General features: G+C 44.3%; 2 protein-coding genes across 2 annotated transcripts; one reads left to right on the top strand and one right to left on the bottom strand.

Moving 5' to 3' along the window:
• Nucleotides 1–456: 456 nt before the first annotated feature.
• On the bottom strand, nucleotides 457–1,098 carry PpBr36_10108 (uncharacterized protein; the record flags this gene model as incomplete). The annotated part of the gene is made up of 1 exon (XM_029897222.1): nucleotides 457–1,098. One exon carries the CDS (start codon nucleotides 1,096–1,098, stop codon nucleotides 457–459), a length of 642 nt encoding a protein of 213 aa, XP_029744288.1.
• Nucleotides 1,099–2,093: 995 nt separating this feature from the next.
• On the top strand, nucleotides 2,094–8,996 carry PpBr36_10107 (uncharacterized protein; the record flags this gene model as incomplete). The annotated part of the gene is made up of 5 exons (XM_029897221.1): nucleotides 2,094–3,564; nucleotides 3,666–3,914; nucleotides 4,309–5,484; nucleotides 6,625–6,888; nucleotides 7,711–8,996. 5 exons carry the CDS (start codon nucleotides 2,094–2,096, stop codon nucleotides 8,994–8,996), a joined length of 4,446 nt encoding a protein of 1,481 aa, XP_029744291.1.
• Between the last annotated feature and the right edge of the window lie 7,016 nt (nucleotides 8,997–16,012).

Here is a 16,012-nt window from a genome sequence, read left to right as displayed (position 1 = left end):
AATTTTTATTTTATTTTTTATCTTTGCAACCCAAAGCGTGTTTGTCGCGAGGTTCTCTGGGGGGTTTTCCTTTTCTTCTTCTTCTTTGGACGATTAATGATTATTATTTTTGTTTTGAAGTGTTTTGGTTTGTGCTTGCATTGCATGGCGGAACTGGCTTTTGACAAGTAGAAAGAGATTTGCTTCCTCAATTGTATTTGTAATAAAATCTGTATTGGATGAAGAGAGAAAAAAAAAAAAAAAGACACCGAAAGAACCTTGTTTGGTAGCATCAATGAACTTGATTCACTGTCGTATTAAGCCGTGATACATCTTTCTCTCCTTCGCCATATTAAAATAAGCCAGACAGACCCTTATGGTAACCAAACTCCTGACGCCAAGGGAACGAGAGTGCCTAGTTGTCTTCCCTTTAATCACATGTAGCTCCAGCTGATTTGTCCGCAGCAGCCATTACTACTACCTCGCAGCTTCCTGAACCTTCTTCTCAACCACAGGAGGTTCGTCAATAAAATCAGGCACCTCATCTTCCAGAAACGAGGGGACGGCGCCGCCGATGCCCGTTTCCCTTTCGAACTCGACCTCTTCCCCGATTGCGTCCAGCTCGGCTTCGAGGTCGGCTTCGTCAATGTCCTCACCGACGTCGTAGCCTCTGCTCAGACTTTCCTGGATCTCGTTGCTCATGTCGAGGAGGTCGGCCATCTCGTCCTGCATCTTTTCGATTTTGTCGATGTCGAATTTCCCGTACTGCTTCTTGAGTTCCTTTTGCGTCTGACGCATGGTGTCGACCATAACGGCGCTGTTCTTGAGCGTGCCCTGCATGTCTTGCATCTTCTGCAGGTTGTCGATCTGCGACTGCACGTTGTTCATCTGGGCCTCGTCCTCCTTCATGCGCCTGAGTATGCGCAGCGCCTTTGTCTTGAGGGCGTTTTGTGCGGCGGCCGACCGCGTGGCCGCCCGGCGGCGGTTCAGTTCGGCAATCTCATTCTCCTTGGCCTTGATGGACACCTCAATCTTGGAGCGGCGGGCTTCGAGCGCCGTGACCGAGTCGTCGAGGGTGGCTTTTGGGGCGGTTGGGGCGGAGCCGAAGACGCGGCGCATTGTGGGCGGGAGGGTTGGTTGGTAGGCCGCAGGGCGTGGGTTGATTTTGTTTCGGGTGGTTGTGGCAGATAGCTTGATGATCGAGCTCTCTCTCTCTCTCTCAAAAAAAAAAAAAAAAAAGTTAATAGCAAAAAGCTCTTCCTTAATGCTTGCCTTCGACGTTGTGCTTTGGTTGATCTTTCGATGTTGGGAGGGCAAATGCTGTCAACTGCTTGGCCCTGTGGCTGATGGGTCGCCGCAGCTGAGAGCGATGACGAAGCCGCTGCCGCAATGACCAGCTGGGGGACGGCGGCGGGAGGTGGGGCTGGATACCTCGGTATCTAAGCTAAGTAAACCAAACCACACCCAAGCTTGCTGCTACCATCTCGTTTACAAAGAACTAAAGTACCTACTTCGCCGCTCCACAGTTACAATTGGTCTTTCCATCAATCTCCTTTTGGCTCCTACAGTAGTTTACTGTGGTCTAGGTATGGTATTTATCACCTGTCTTGTTGAAAGTCGGGTCCTGAAATGCCGCTTGTCTGAGAAAAACCACCAGTCACCCGCGATTCCCAGCGATTCGTTTCTTGTGCAAACCATATATCCACATACCTAGGTAGGCAGGTAATTAATTACCTCGGTGATTTCTTACTTGCCCCTACTCACACCATTCACATTGGACAGATTCATTACCTGAACAGGACAAAACACGATGTCTCCTGGGTGGGGTGCTCTCCACGTGAGCGATGGCACCATCGTTTATCATTATGTTACCTTGCTGGAGGAACCCGCGCAAGAGAGAAAAAAAAAATAATCCGTTTCGCAATCTGCATCATGAATCAGGTAAAGTCTCTATAACATCCTTCTGGAACCAAGCCCCATGAGATAACAACAAACCCGCCACTGCTGGGCTTAACTTGGTTGGTGATTTTCTGGATTTCTTTCTGGCTTGCCCTTTCAACAAAACCAAAAAAACCCCAGAGGGCCAGACGGCTGCGGCACCGTGACAAAGCACAATGAGTGGAAACGACGCTTTTCCGTTTCCTGGCTCAAAGTCGCCAGGAATCAACACCACCCTGAAACACGGCTGGCTGTCTCCAGATCTTCCCGGGTCCGAACACTCGCGGGCCGGCGCGAGCAGCAATCGAGAATCGACCCTGTCGTATGGTGCGTTGGCACCCCGGGAGCAGGAATCGTATACACGCCCGCAAGACGACCATGAAGGCGACTTTGTCACGGCAGTGGAAGACCAGCAGCTGCAGCGTGGTTTGGCCCAGCGTCATCTTTCCATGCTGGGTATAGCCGGCGCGATCGGCACTGGTCTTTTCCTGGGTCTCGGATCAGCCATCCAGAATGGAGGGCCGGCTGGTGCGCTGCTCGGCTACGCAACGGTTGGCCTCATTGTCTGTGCCGTACAATTCGCCTTGGGAGAGGTCGCGGCGCTGCTACCCGTCACGGGATCCTTTGTCCGTCACGCCGAGCTCTTTGTGGACCCGGCTCTGGGATTTGCGATCGGCTGGAACATTGTCTACGGCAACGTGCTTTCCATACCCAGCGAGATCACCGCCATCTGCGTGCTCTTCCAGTTCTGGACCGACCTGAGCCCTGCCATCTTTATCGTTGTCTTCATCGTGTTCACATTCCTTGTGGGCATTGCCTTTGTGCGTGTCTTTGGCGAAGTCGAGTTCGTCTTTGCGCTGCTCAAAATCATGCTCGTCGTCTTCTTGGTCGTTCTGGGCCTGGTGATCGACCTTGGCGGCATCCCCGGCACGCCGCGCATCGGTTTTGCGCACTGGCAGGATCCTGGACCATTTGTCGAGTACATTGCTTCGGGCGACTGGGGCAAGTTTCTCGGCTACTGGTCCGTCATGACGGGTGCTGTCTTCTCGTTTGCAGGAGTAGAGTCCCTGGCAATGGCTGCCGCGGAGACGCGCAATCCCCGGCACGCCATCCCACGCGCCTGCAAGCGCGTCTTTGCCCGCGTCGTCCTTTTCTACCTGGTTGCCGTTTTGATAGTCGGCATGTTGGTGCGAAGCGACGACCCTCGGCTGAACGAAGGCTCGGGCACGGCGGCGCAATCACCCTTTGTCATCGCTGCGCAGGCCGCTGGCATCCCGGCGATCCCAAGCGTGGTCAACGCCATCGTCATCACCTCGGCGTGGTCAGCGTCCAACCAGGCCCTCCTGTCCGGGACGCGTGTGCTGTTTGGTCTGGCGCTCAAGGGTCAGGCCCCCAAGATGTTCCTGCACACGACGTCGTGGGGAGTTCCACACGTTTGCGTGCTGTTCTTCACTGCCTTCATGTTCCTGAGCTTCATGGCGCTTTCCAACGGGGCTCTGACAGTTTTCTTTTGGTTCGTTTCGCTGACGAGCGCCGGCGTGTTGATCTCGTGGTCGGCCATTCTGTTGAACCATATCCGCTTGATGCAGGCGTTGAAGGTTCAGGGGTTGGATCGAAAGAGGCTGCCGTGGCATAATTCATGGACTGGTGAGTTTTGCTTTCTTATTTTTGCTCCAACCTTTTCATCTTGACGGCCGAACTATGACTTATATTTGCTTTTTCTTTTTTCCCTTTTTCGCTCGTCGCAGTCTACAGCAGTCCCATGGCACTCTTCATGTGCATCCTCATTTTGTTTACAGGGGGGTTTGCCGTGTTTACAGAGGGCAGATGGGACGCCAACTCATTCGTGTCGCATTATCTTGACATACCGCTTGTGCTGGCTGCTTATTCTATTTGGAAGTTTGCCAAGAAGACAAAGATAGCGCCATTGCGGGAAATACCAGTAGGAGAAGCCCTGGAACAGGCAGAGCTGCAGCCAGAGCAACCCGAACCTCAAAGTAAGGGATGGGTTAGGATTCTGAGTTGGATATGGGACTAGCTCGTCTAGTCTAGACTACTTGTAGTTACCCAGGACAAAGATGCATGTGCAGATCATTTCCTGCAATACCTGGCGATCTGCATGCACCCTTGTGCTTTCCCGAGAGAATCTCACGTGCAGGAGAATTGAAGAACCATTGCAGCAGTACTTTCCCCACCCCCCCACTAGAAATAGGTCTAGCGGCGTTAGCTTGTTGAGTTGGTTCCATGGGGAGATCCCAAGGCATGCAGATAAATGCTGAGCCGGAGTTGAGGGGTATGGTTTTATACTTGGTTCGTTTTCTTCATCAACCAAGGTGCAACGCAACACATCGTGGACACGGGAGCATGATTTGACGATGGACTACGCAAAAGCAAGTGTCAGCGACCGCGCAGCCATGATACGTAGGGGAATATGGTCACAAGAAGAGTTCACGCTCGACAAGGACGACGAAGAAGCAGTAATCAAGGCCGTGACATATCAAAACAAAGACGGTCGGCTCGCTGTCATCTGGTTCCCCGAGGCTACGCACCTCGGTGTTGAAGAGACATTCCTCGGCTTGTCAGATGCGCCAACCATATGCCCTGGTTTTGGGTTAGATGGGCTTCCCCAGGAGCTGTTAGATTCGGTGCTGTACCGGCTCGACATGGTGTCGCTGTTCAGGATGCGACATGTCAACCGTCGCCTGCGCAATTCGGTCAACTCGCTGTACAAGTACCGAGACGTTGTGAGATACGGCGGATTTGACGTTACGCTTGCACTACTCAGGTCCAATGTGGGACTCTACATTGGACTCGATGAGATTTACACCGTCTTGTGCACTCACAGTTGCATGATCTGCCACGACTGCTTGGGCGACTTTGTCTTCCTCTTGGGATGCATTCGCTGTTGCAACGGGTGTCTGCAGTCGGCCTCGGAAACACGCGTGAGCTCTGTCGAATATGCCCGCGGGGTCTACGGAGGTCTGCTGAGCGACAGGCAGCTAGAAAGCTTGCCAATGATGGCCGTACTGCCGGGTCTTTACGGGCCGGAGGAACGGGCAGTAACGGGCCAGGAGAGCGGGAGGCCGGTGCTGGTTTCTGCGTCGGCGCTGACCGAGGTCTTGCACGATGAACTCAGGCGCTGGGGCATATCGTGGTATAGTTCTGGCGCAGGCGTGAGCCTAACGAATGGGGAGTGTAAAGAGTACACGCACATGGCGGCCTCATGGCTGCCTTGGTTGGACAGGAAATCAGGCGTGGCCGAAATCCAGGTGCGCTGCGTAGGCTGTGCATGGGTGGGCGAGGAAGCGAGCGGCTTGTATGGCATGAGCAATCTACCGCTGGACGACTTGTACCTCTCGTTCACGAGGCGGCAATTTCTGGACGAGCACTTTAAGCGCTGCGAGCAGGCCCAGAGGCTATGGCTGTCCACCAAGGGCGGGAATCAGGAGCCGAGCGTTGCCGTGGCTCTCGACGGTGCGCGGCCTCAGCAAAGTTCCAGGGTGCTTGTTGCTGAGGCGCTGCCCAAAGTGGTCAAAGGCGGCCAGTATGGCAGTCAGACGCACCGCGGTATGGTTGAAAGAAGGCAGTGTACCTGCCTCGGAGTGGAATCCTCGACTCCCGAGGAGCTGATGGAGTGCTGGCTGCGATGGCAAAAGCGTGCAAGCAGGCAGGGAGCTTGCTGATTAGCATTTCAGGGGCCTTGGAGAAAGGAGAAAAAAAAAAAAAAAGATAAAACTTACAACCGTCCATCCGGCAACAGCCCGTGGCCCAATACCGTTGCCAAGCTTGGTCGTGCTGTTGTAAAACTCCACATTCCTGAATCACATCCGCATGGCTCTTAAATCATAAGCCTACTATACTGTACTGTGCCAATACTACCCCTGGATAGTACCCCAGCTACCTCCTCCTTATCGGGGCAATGTGAGCTTGGCTTTGAAACAAGCTCAGTGGATTCCGTGAATGGAATGCCGCACCATTGCCGATGGGATTTCACCCCCCCACGAACATGTATAGCCGGCCCATATCGGGAATTTCCATGCCAGGGATTGCCAGGGATTGCCAGGGATTGCCAGGGATTGCCAGGGCTTGTTATGTTTTGTCCCTATGGAATTTCGGACCGCCATATTAGGAATGAATTATGGTTCCAGGAGAACGATTGCAAATCCCAAACGCGGTATCATATACTGAACATTTTTCGTCCCGTCTCATGTCCGTTTGTCCCAGACAGTAGATCAGGCGATGACATTGATTGACAGATCATGTGCATAAACACAGCGCCATGGGTGAACGATCGACAGGCTGACTGTCATAGTGACTGATGCGTCTTCTCCCATTCGGTCCTCACATTTGCCCGTATAAAAGGAAGCCATTGGTGTTGACCTACCGACCTCAATCTTCCTCTCTTCGTCTTCATCCCATCTTTGAACTTTCACTATTCACTTTAGAGACCTGGTGTCCATCTCTTAAAACTTTCTCTTCAGTTACACTCTTTGATATCCAATCAACTTTCTTTTTTTTCCTCATTCATTAGACCAGGCGTCTCTTGACTTTTTTGTCAATCACACTTTCACTTCTAAATATCAAGATGGTTCGCGTTTCCACTGTTGCTGCTGTCCTTGCGAGTACGTATATCTCATGTCGATTAACTCAAACCAGCCGACACAAGAATACTGTGACGTTTCGTTAACAACACATTCTCATGTATAGTGGCCTTTTCTGTCACCGCGAAAGTGACGCCCAACAACGCAGGCGCCAAGAATGTAGGCGAGGGGAATGGCCAGCAGTTCATTACAGGAGGCTGCGTCAACGGCGCCGATTGCCAGTCAAAGTGTTGCGCTGGAAACGGGGATAACAAGGGAGTCTGCTCCAACGAAGTCGCTGCCAACCAGAACGGCAAGACGGGCTGTGGTTTCAATGACCCCAATTCTGCTGCAACCATTGCGGCAGCCAAGGAACAGGTCAAGAAGCAAGGTTTCTAAGCAAAGAATTGCATTGGGTCGGGGCGGGCAGCTTGAAAATTTGTTGCTGTCAGGTGCCACAATAAATACATATACCCATTGACCAAATTAGTGAATATGTCTGCGATTTCGCTGATGATTGAGTGAGTAAGTTTGTTTCAAAGCCGTAAACAGCCATCGAGTAATACTCCATCTACCTGACACCTACCGGGTGTCTTTGGTCAGTGAGAGCTGGCTGAATCGGAACAGTAGGTACTGTAGGTGCCCGTGCCCTTATCCGTAGCGGAAACGGACTCCCCTGTACGATCAATCCACCAGCCACCCTCGGCTTGCCTTCCGCCGATCAATGCAATGCACTACAGTAGATCTACCTAGNNTCCTTATCTTGAGTTCCATCTCTCTCCAAGTTTCATTGCGCTCCCTCAACTTGAGAACAACAACGACAACAAACAAACAACACAATCGTTTCATCGCGCTGCAACGGAGCCACGGACCGACAAACAATGGCGGCCTCACGCGCTCTTGTTTTGCAGTCGCTAGCGGCCTTTTCTATCTGCGGTGCCCATGCGTCGTCTGCCCAAAAGCCGCTCCGCCAAGACGCTGAGCAATCTATCTTGGCATCATCAGCCGAGAAGCCTCTGGTCGACAGCGATGCCCTGCAAGCGAGCATTCCACCGACAGGCTCCTCAAAGGCGCCCAAGACCTCTATGCAATCGCGAACTTGAGCTTCCCCGAGTACAATCGCCCGACACGTGTGATTGGAAGTCAAGGCGAGTTGCACAGATTCTTCCCTGTTACGATACCAGTAGTGTAGAGACTAACAGTCAGATTTTAGGCCACCTTGGGACTCTGAAGTATATTCGTGATGCCATTTCAGGCCTGGGAGACTACTACACCATCGTGGAACAGCCCTTTCCTGCATATGTTGGCTGGGTCCAAGAATCCCGCTTGGTCGTCGGCGATGAGGTCTTCCAGGACGCCAAGCCCATGAGCCTCACCCCGCCAACCAAGGATAGGGAACCCGTTCATGGAGACGTGGCCCTTGTCGAGAACAACGGATGTTCTCCCGAGGACTACCCGTCAAGCGTCCGAGGAAACATCGCCTTGATTCGCCGTGGGGTCTGCGCATTCGGTGACAAGTCTACCTTGGCAGGGAAAGCAGGTGCTGCCGCCGCCATCGTGTACAACCACGAAAAAGGCGACATCTCGGGAACTCTGGGATCTCCCAACGACGACCATGTCGCCACGTTTGGCATCAGCCTGGACGAGGCCAAGCCCTTGATTGAGAAGCTGGAGAGTGGACAAAAGGTCGATGCCATTGCATACATTCGATCCTGGGTCAACACCGCCATTACCAACAACCTCATTGCTCAGACCACCCAAGGCGACCAAGACAACTGCGTCGCCTTGGGAGCCCATTCCGACAGTGTCGAGGCGGGTCCGGGTATCAATGACGACGGATCCGGTACCTTGTCTCTCCTCGAGGTTGCGAGGCAGCTCACCAAGTTCTCCGTCAACAATTGCGTCCGTTTCGCCTGGTGGTCCGCCGAGGAGGAGGGCCTTGTCGGCTCAAGCTACTACGCATCCAGCCTGCCTCCCAAGGAGAACCTCAAGGTTCGCCTATTCATGGATTACGACATGCTTGCGAGCCCCAACTTTGCTTATCAAGTCTACAACGCGACCAACGACATCCACCCGACTGGATCCGAAGAGCTCCGTGACTTGTATATCGACTGGTACCAATCACATGGTCTCAACTACACTCTGATCCCATTCGATGGCCGCAGTGACTATGACGGCTTTATTCGAGCAGGAATCCCCGCGGGAGGAATCGCCACTGGCGCTGAGGGCATCAAGTCCAAGAAGGAGCGCAGCATGTTTGGCGGCAAAGATGGCGATGCCTACGACGTATGCTACCACCAGCTTTGCGACGATACGCGAAACGTTAATGTCACCGCCTGGGAGCTGAACACGAAGCTGGTAGCCCACAGCGTCGCGACTTACGCCGCCTCGTTCGACAAATTTCCGAAGCGTGATTTGGATACCTGGGCAACAGGGAACGGGGAGGCGGACTCATATGCCAAAACCATAAAGTGGAAAGGCAATCACCTTTTCATCTAACCAAGACTTTATCTTGCTAATTAATTGGAATTTGGAGCTGGATAAAGGCCGCCAACCCAATAAATACCGCCGGTATATATTTTACCAATACGAATAAAACGGATATCCAACCGCGTTCGGTAATCGCCAGTAGTCTCAGTGCTCAAACTAGACCCCCCTGCTTCGCAGTGGGGACCGAGCGCTCCATATACCTTTCAGCCACATGGCTTTTCGACCAATTACATTGGCCGAAAAAATCGCGCTCGTTTTAGTTTAAGGATATTTTGTCGCATTTCGCCGTTTATAGCGGTACCACCAACAAAACACCCAATGCTATAACATCGTTAACCACCATTCCCCCCAATATATAAAAAAATAAAAAAAATTAATTATTATATTATATATTTACGTATATTAACCTTTATTCGATATATTATTAACCCAAATAAAACCCGAATTTAATAATAGAAAACATATTTCCAATTATATTAATGGATATACCCGCAAAAGTATTTCTATCCGCGCAATTTGCAACCCAATACTTTACGTCCGATTTAATTTTATTATTTTTATCGTTATCGCAATTATTATCGCCCAATCCTATGTTTGAAAATAAATAGGAATTTCAACCTTTTTTAATTAATTAAAAACAATTACCGAAAAAATCCGAGTTGGAAACGGAAATAAACCCCGAAATTAAAGTTATTCGCGATATTACCAAATTTTGGCGTAACCGTTACCGATACACGAATTTTACGCAATTTATTTATATTTTAATAATAACGGCAAATTTTTACGAAATTACCCGATTTACCCCATCGCAAATACTTTTTTTAAAAAAATATTACGAAATTTTTAAATCTGAAAACGTTTACGCGTTAATAGGGTTAAATACCGTTTTAATAATAAATTTCCTGCGCCTATTAAAACCGATTTTTTACGTAAAAAATTGAAATAATTAATATAATATTTACGTTTTTTTAACCGGTTTAAACCCACAAATTTCGTTGTTTCGGGAATAAAAAATTATTTCGCCAAAAACGTGAACGATATAAATTGGTTTAAACAAATATTCGATACGTCCACCTCAAAAATCCCATCGAAAACGCCAATATTATATAGATTTATATTTTTACTATTATTGCATTTCCGGGGCCACCGCCCGTTTTATCCATCGTTACAAATTTCGAACGTAATATATTTGGAACCAAATATCTTTTTGGAAACCACAAACCCCCCAACGTCAAAGGATTAACGCGTTATATTAATACTGGCGATTTCAACCTACGGATATTCCCCCCCGAAAAAACAATTATTTATTACGCGTATTTATATTATATTTTATAAATAATGGAATTCCACGACGTATTATAAATATGTTATCCGGGTTTGGAATATATTTATTTTATATAACATTATTAAACGGTAAACCCAATAATCTTTCGCCGTTACCCAAATACGTTATTAGCAAGATTTATATTTATATGTAGCTTTTACCGCGAATAATGATAATAAATTTTTACATTTATATATATATATATATATATATATATATATATATATATATATATATTAATATATAAATAAATTTAAAAAAGATCGTTTACAACCCAATATAATTTTTCGTATATAATAATTTCAATTTTTTAGACAAAGTACAGGATTTTGGATATGGAAAACGTAACCGAATGCAAAATTTAACATCGTATTTCCTTATATTAACGCCAGGATTTAAACGATATACGCAATCCCAATAGTACGCCACTGTACTTTTCCGCCAAAAACGGTTGCAAACGCCCGCTTTTTCACAATATCCGGACACTTATTATAAAAGCGCCAAATATTATATAATGCACCAAATTTTTAATTTCTTATTCCCTAACCGCCCATAGACGCTTAAAACAATCTTATAATACCCTATTTTTGCATCAATTACACCAATTTTTAGCTTATCCAGACCCCCGCTATTACCAAAAACAAAGGGGAATACGCAAAAATCATCCAAATCCACGAAATCTTTTTAAACGTTTTTTAAACCTATGACCCGATTATTTCGACTATTTTTCCGTCCTGTTTTTTATTTATAGGGATTAAAAATATCGTTATATATGCGTATTATTTAGGGAATTTATATCGAATTATCCCACCTTTTTAATAAAAAAAAATAAATATTTGTGAACATGGCTAGCGCAGGCCTAATTATATTAGCTACCCTGCATTATCTTATAACGGCTAGCACGGGCTAATTTTATTAGTCACCCTGCATCGAATAAATAAATAAAAAATAAAACGTATACGCGTTTATACACACAAAGCTTTATATATCACGTCTTTGTTCATAGTTTCAATAACAAAACAAAGACGTGATATATAAAGCTTTGTGTATATAAACGCGTATACGTTTTATTTATTATTTATTTATTTATCTATTCGATGCAGGGTGACTAGTAAAATTAGCCCGTGCTAGCCGTTATGAGATAATGCAGGGTAGCTAATATAATTAGGCCTGCGCTAGCCATGTTCACAATATTACCCGTACCAACGTTTTTCCATATCGAATTTAATTTTATTAAACAATTATAATAATATTACGCTTTTATTATATTTATAAATATAATAGGGTTGGGGAAATATTACCAATTGTAAGAAAATAAGAGGGAGTTTTAACACGTCTTACGGTTTTTATAAAATATATTCCGGTCCCCCATTTTATATATTATAATTGCTATTTTAATCCATAACGGATTATTGAAAAAGGATTAACTTTTTAAAATTGTTTTGGAAAAGGCTTTTACCGATATACCATATAATATATATATTTCCGTCATAAACCATATTTACGATAATATATTCGCTGGTTATATTAACGGTTTAATGAGTATTGGATTATAGGACATAAAACCCAAAATTAATATCGCTTTCCGCACGTAACGCCGTTATTTGCAAATAATTAGCCTTTTATAAATAACAATAAACGCGTTCCATTGAACAATTTACGGCGTATTGGAAATTATATTACCGCAATTGGTCCTATTTTTTTGCGGTTGCAAATAACGCATATAATTAACAACGTTAAATCCAAACACTTTATCGTTAGTTTTATAAATACCTGCCTGCTAAGAGGTCCTAAATTGCAATATATTCAGGATTTAAAAACCCGTCTTAATAAGGTATACGCGTTGGAAAACCGGGGCCCTGCAACCTATTTTTTAGGCGTTTAAATTATAAAGGATAGGTTTAAACGCCTACTTTAGCTCCATTAAAATTAATACATAATGCAAATATTAGCAACGTTCAGATTAGTTGATTATAGACCTATATCGGTTCCTTTATAACCGGGTATGCTAAAATATAGCGGGGGTAAACCCGTAAATGCGCTAAAAATTAAATTATTACAGCGTATTATCAGTATCCTTATGTATTTAATATTATTAACGCGCCCGGATATCGGTTTTACGGTTAAGTGGTTTTTACGTTTTTTAACAAAAACTACTATAATCCATTTAACGGCAGCTAAAAACCTATTACGTTATTTAACGGGTATTAAATCCTCATTTATTTGTTACGGAAATAAAATGTTTAAAGCTGAATTACCACCCAACCTTTTAATAGGGGGTTTTAAAAGCTTTAAATTACTGGGTTTTAGTAATAGCGATTTTACCGGGGCTAGGGAAAATTTAAAATCCATTTACGGATATTTGTATACCCTATTTGGGGGCCCTATAACGTGGAAATGCAAAAAAGTTAATATTATAGCTTTAAACACTCCAAAAACCAAAATCAATACCTTAGCGGAAACCCTGCGTAAATACAATGGTTTAAAAATCTATTGTTAATTATATGCGTTATTTAGCATGTAATGGATCCACTTTTATTTGTATATAAGCCATAATAAATAGTGCCGAAATGGGGTTATTAAAGTTGTTAGATTTTCTATTATATTTTGTATATTGCAGGAATTGCGATTCAAAATCAGCGAATGGGGTTTCACCCTATACCGGGTTTAATACCCCCCCTGCATTTACGAGTCAGCTACCCTGTACCGGGTTGAAATTTTCACCAAATTAGCAAATTAGTGCGAACCCAAAAATGGTTTGTATGGAAATGAGGGTTTTTTTCAACAACGCATACAAAATAATTTTTCGGAAAATCGTGTGCGGCACCGGAACCCTTTACGGGGTGCGGACCCCCATTTCGATATCGGAGAGTATATAAGGAAAACAAAGCAAAGTTTCCCCCCCAATAAATTAAATTTATTAATCCAAAGATTAGTGAACAATATAGTGTATTTAAACCCTATAATTACAGGTTTTTACAACGCAATTAGCACCACGCCGCACTTAGGCTAATATTTAACCCCCTGTTAGCAACTTATATTGTTAACAGGTTATGAGCCCGGAAAGGTTTTAGCTTGTGTATTAAAGTGCGTTTTGTATCGCTGGAAAGCCTGAAGTTTAAACTTTATTTTGGTTATTGTCGCATTTTTACAGCACGTATATTGACGAAGATATTGCTGTTTTTGTGCAAAATTGTTGGTTTTAGGCGCTAATTTAGCATTTAGCCCCCTGTATTAATAGTGGGGATCGCTAAAAATTAGCGTTCGATTTAGGCCTTTTTAGGTACTGCAGCGATCGCTTGTATTGCAAATCCAAAAAAATTTTTGGTGTGGTTTTTGTGGATCGTGTACGCCATTGTAATTGGTTCAAATTTTTGATAGGGTTTACGCTAGCGAGTTAAGGCCAAAAACCCCTGTATTTGTTCGTTAATAGCCCATTAAATCCTAATGCGTTTAATAGGGTTTATAATAGCCCACAAACCCATTAGCGGAATTACGTTGGTGGTTAGTTTACCCTGCACAGTACCCTGCAATTTACCCTGCACAATACCCTGCAATTTACCCTACACGATACCCTGCAATTCACCTTGCACCCATTTAACGAATTAAATTTGTTACGTGCATTTGGATTGGTACAAATACCAGGGCGCCCATTAATTGGGGATTTCAGGGATTTTAACCCTGTATTTTAGTGGTTTTAACCATTGAAAATAGCAATAAGCCCTGTAATTGGCAATTACAGGCTTATACCCGTTAAAAGGCAAACGGTATAGCAAATCCTAAATTAATAGGGTATTTACCCTTAGGTAATTAGGTTAATTGATTATAACTATAAATTAGCGAATTGCAATTATAGTTTAGGTTACTTTATAATGGAAAGCAGCCCTATATCGGGCCTTCCAGGCCCAATTCCAACAGATAAAAGGCCTGAACCTAGCCCAAACGAAGTTTTAACCGCTAAATTACAGGCCCAAAACCTGTAATTAAAAGCGTTAATTATGCAAATGGATTAATTTCAAAGGATAATTTAACAGTTAACTGCCCTATTAACCCTAAAAAGCGGTAATTCTATTAATTCTAATGGTAATTCGGAAAGCAAACCCGTTACCGTACCCCCTAATCCACCTGGTAACCTAATCTTAGGTAACGGGATAGGTAAAAAACTATCGAAACGGGTATTTTTTTCCCCGAAAATTGTAAGTTAGTAGGGGTTAATAATTACGATTTGTGGAAATAGGCGTTAATAATATAATTTCGGGCTTTAAAAACAGCGAAATTTATTTCCAACCCTAAAATTGGTTATATTTTACCGGAATACGAGCAATTAGTCCTATTATTGCTTATAAAAAACAGTTTAACCAAATTCTTTTTAAAATCCATTATATGGTATTCCAACCCCGTAATGGTTTATAAGATTTTGGAAAATAATTATTCCGTTGCACCCGAAATTAATCGACATTTACCATATCGGGAATTCCACGCTTTAAATTTTTCGAAATTTAAAAAAATAATACCTGAATTTAACAGCCGTTTTAACTTATTGGTAATTAAATTAACGAATATTAACGTGCAAATTAACCCCGTAAACGTACGAAATTAATATTTACGGGCCCTGGAGGGGATATTCCCTATTTGGACCGAACGCTAACGCAATACCCAACGGGCCTTGCAGGTAGTAAGCTAAAATTCGGAAACATTAAATTTATAATACCTTATAGCGGACCTTATATCCGAAAATTCGATTTCAGGCTTTACAATGGTTAAGGCCGCTAATTATAGGTTTAAAGGCAAAAAAACGGGTAAAAGGAACGCTAAAAAAGGCGTTACAAAGGAAAATAATGGGTAGGAAAACACCTTTAAATTACGAAAAAAAAGTAAAAATTCTAATTCGGATTTTGTTTTTGCAAAAAATACTAAATCCTCCTTTAACAAATTAACCGCTGGAATGTCCATAATTTTTATGGATTTCGAACTATTTACGGGTTCGATTCCAGGTAACGTTAACGAAAGCGCAGCGTATAACGCCCTGGAATAGGAGGTTAATTCCGCTATTAGCGGAATTATAAAATTACGTTCGGATTCGGATTTGGAAACCGATACCGGTAAAACGTTAAAACCACAAATTTTAACAGCTAATTTTAGGGTTAAAATAAAACCTGGACGCGGCGTAAAAGGGACCTTTAAATTATAAAGGTTAAATTACCTTATCCTATACGATATAGGTAATACGCACTATATTTTTGCAAATAAGCAATTTTTTACCGATTATACCCCCGGTTTTACAGTCGAAACCGGTACAGGAGATGGCCCTGTTAGGCCTGTAGATACCGGAACTGTAAAAATACAAATCCATTACGGCCAAAAAGTTGACGAATTTAAAAAGGTTACGTTAAATAACGTTTTATATATCCCCTCGTTTGGAAATAAATATCGTTAATGGTTTTATACATTATAATATAGGGGGGGGTATTATTAAAAAATGCCCTGTACGATAAGGATCGCAAGGCGTGGGGACGTTTAAATACCGTTAAACATTCGTTTTATTTACAGGTTAAAAGGTGCGATATCCTTGTTCGAAGTAACGTTATTTCGAATTGCGCCTATATAATAGCTAAATATAGCACCGTTTGTAGCATGGCCTTACAGGGGGTTATAAAGGGTTACGCAGCCCCGTTAAAAATAAAATTAAATAATATAAACC

Source organism: Pyricularia pennisetigena (assembly GCF_004337985.1).
Source record: "Pyricularia pennisetigena strain Br36 chromosome 4 map unlocalized Pyricularia_pennisetigena_Br36_Scf_9, whole genome shotgun sequence".
Classification (NCBI taxonomy): Eukaryota; Fungi; Ascomycota; class Sordariomycetes; order Magnaporthales; family Pyriculariaceae; genus Pyricularia; species Pyricularia pennisetigena.
The sequence above is the reverse complement of the archived record's forward strand: the minus strand, read 5'-3'. Positions and strand labels throughout refer to the sequence as shown.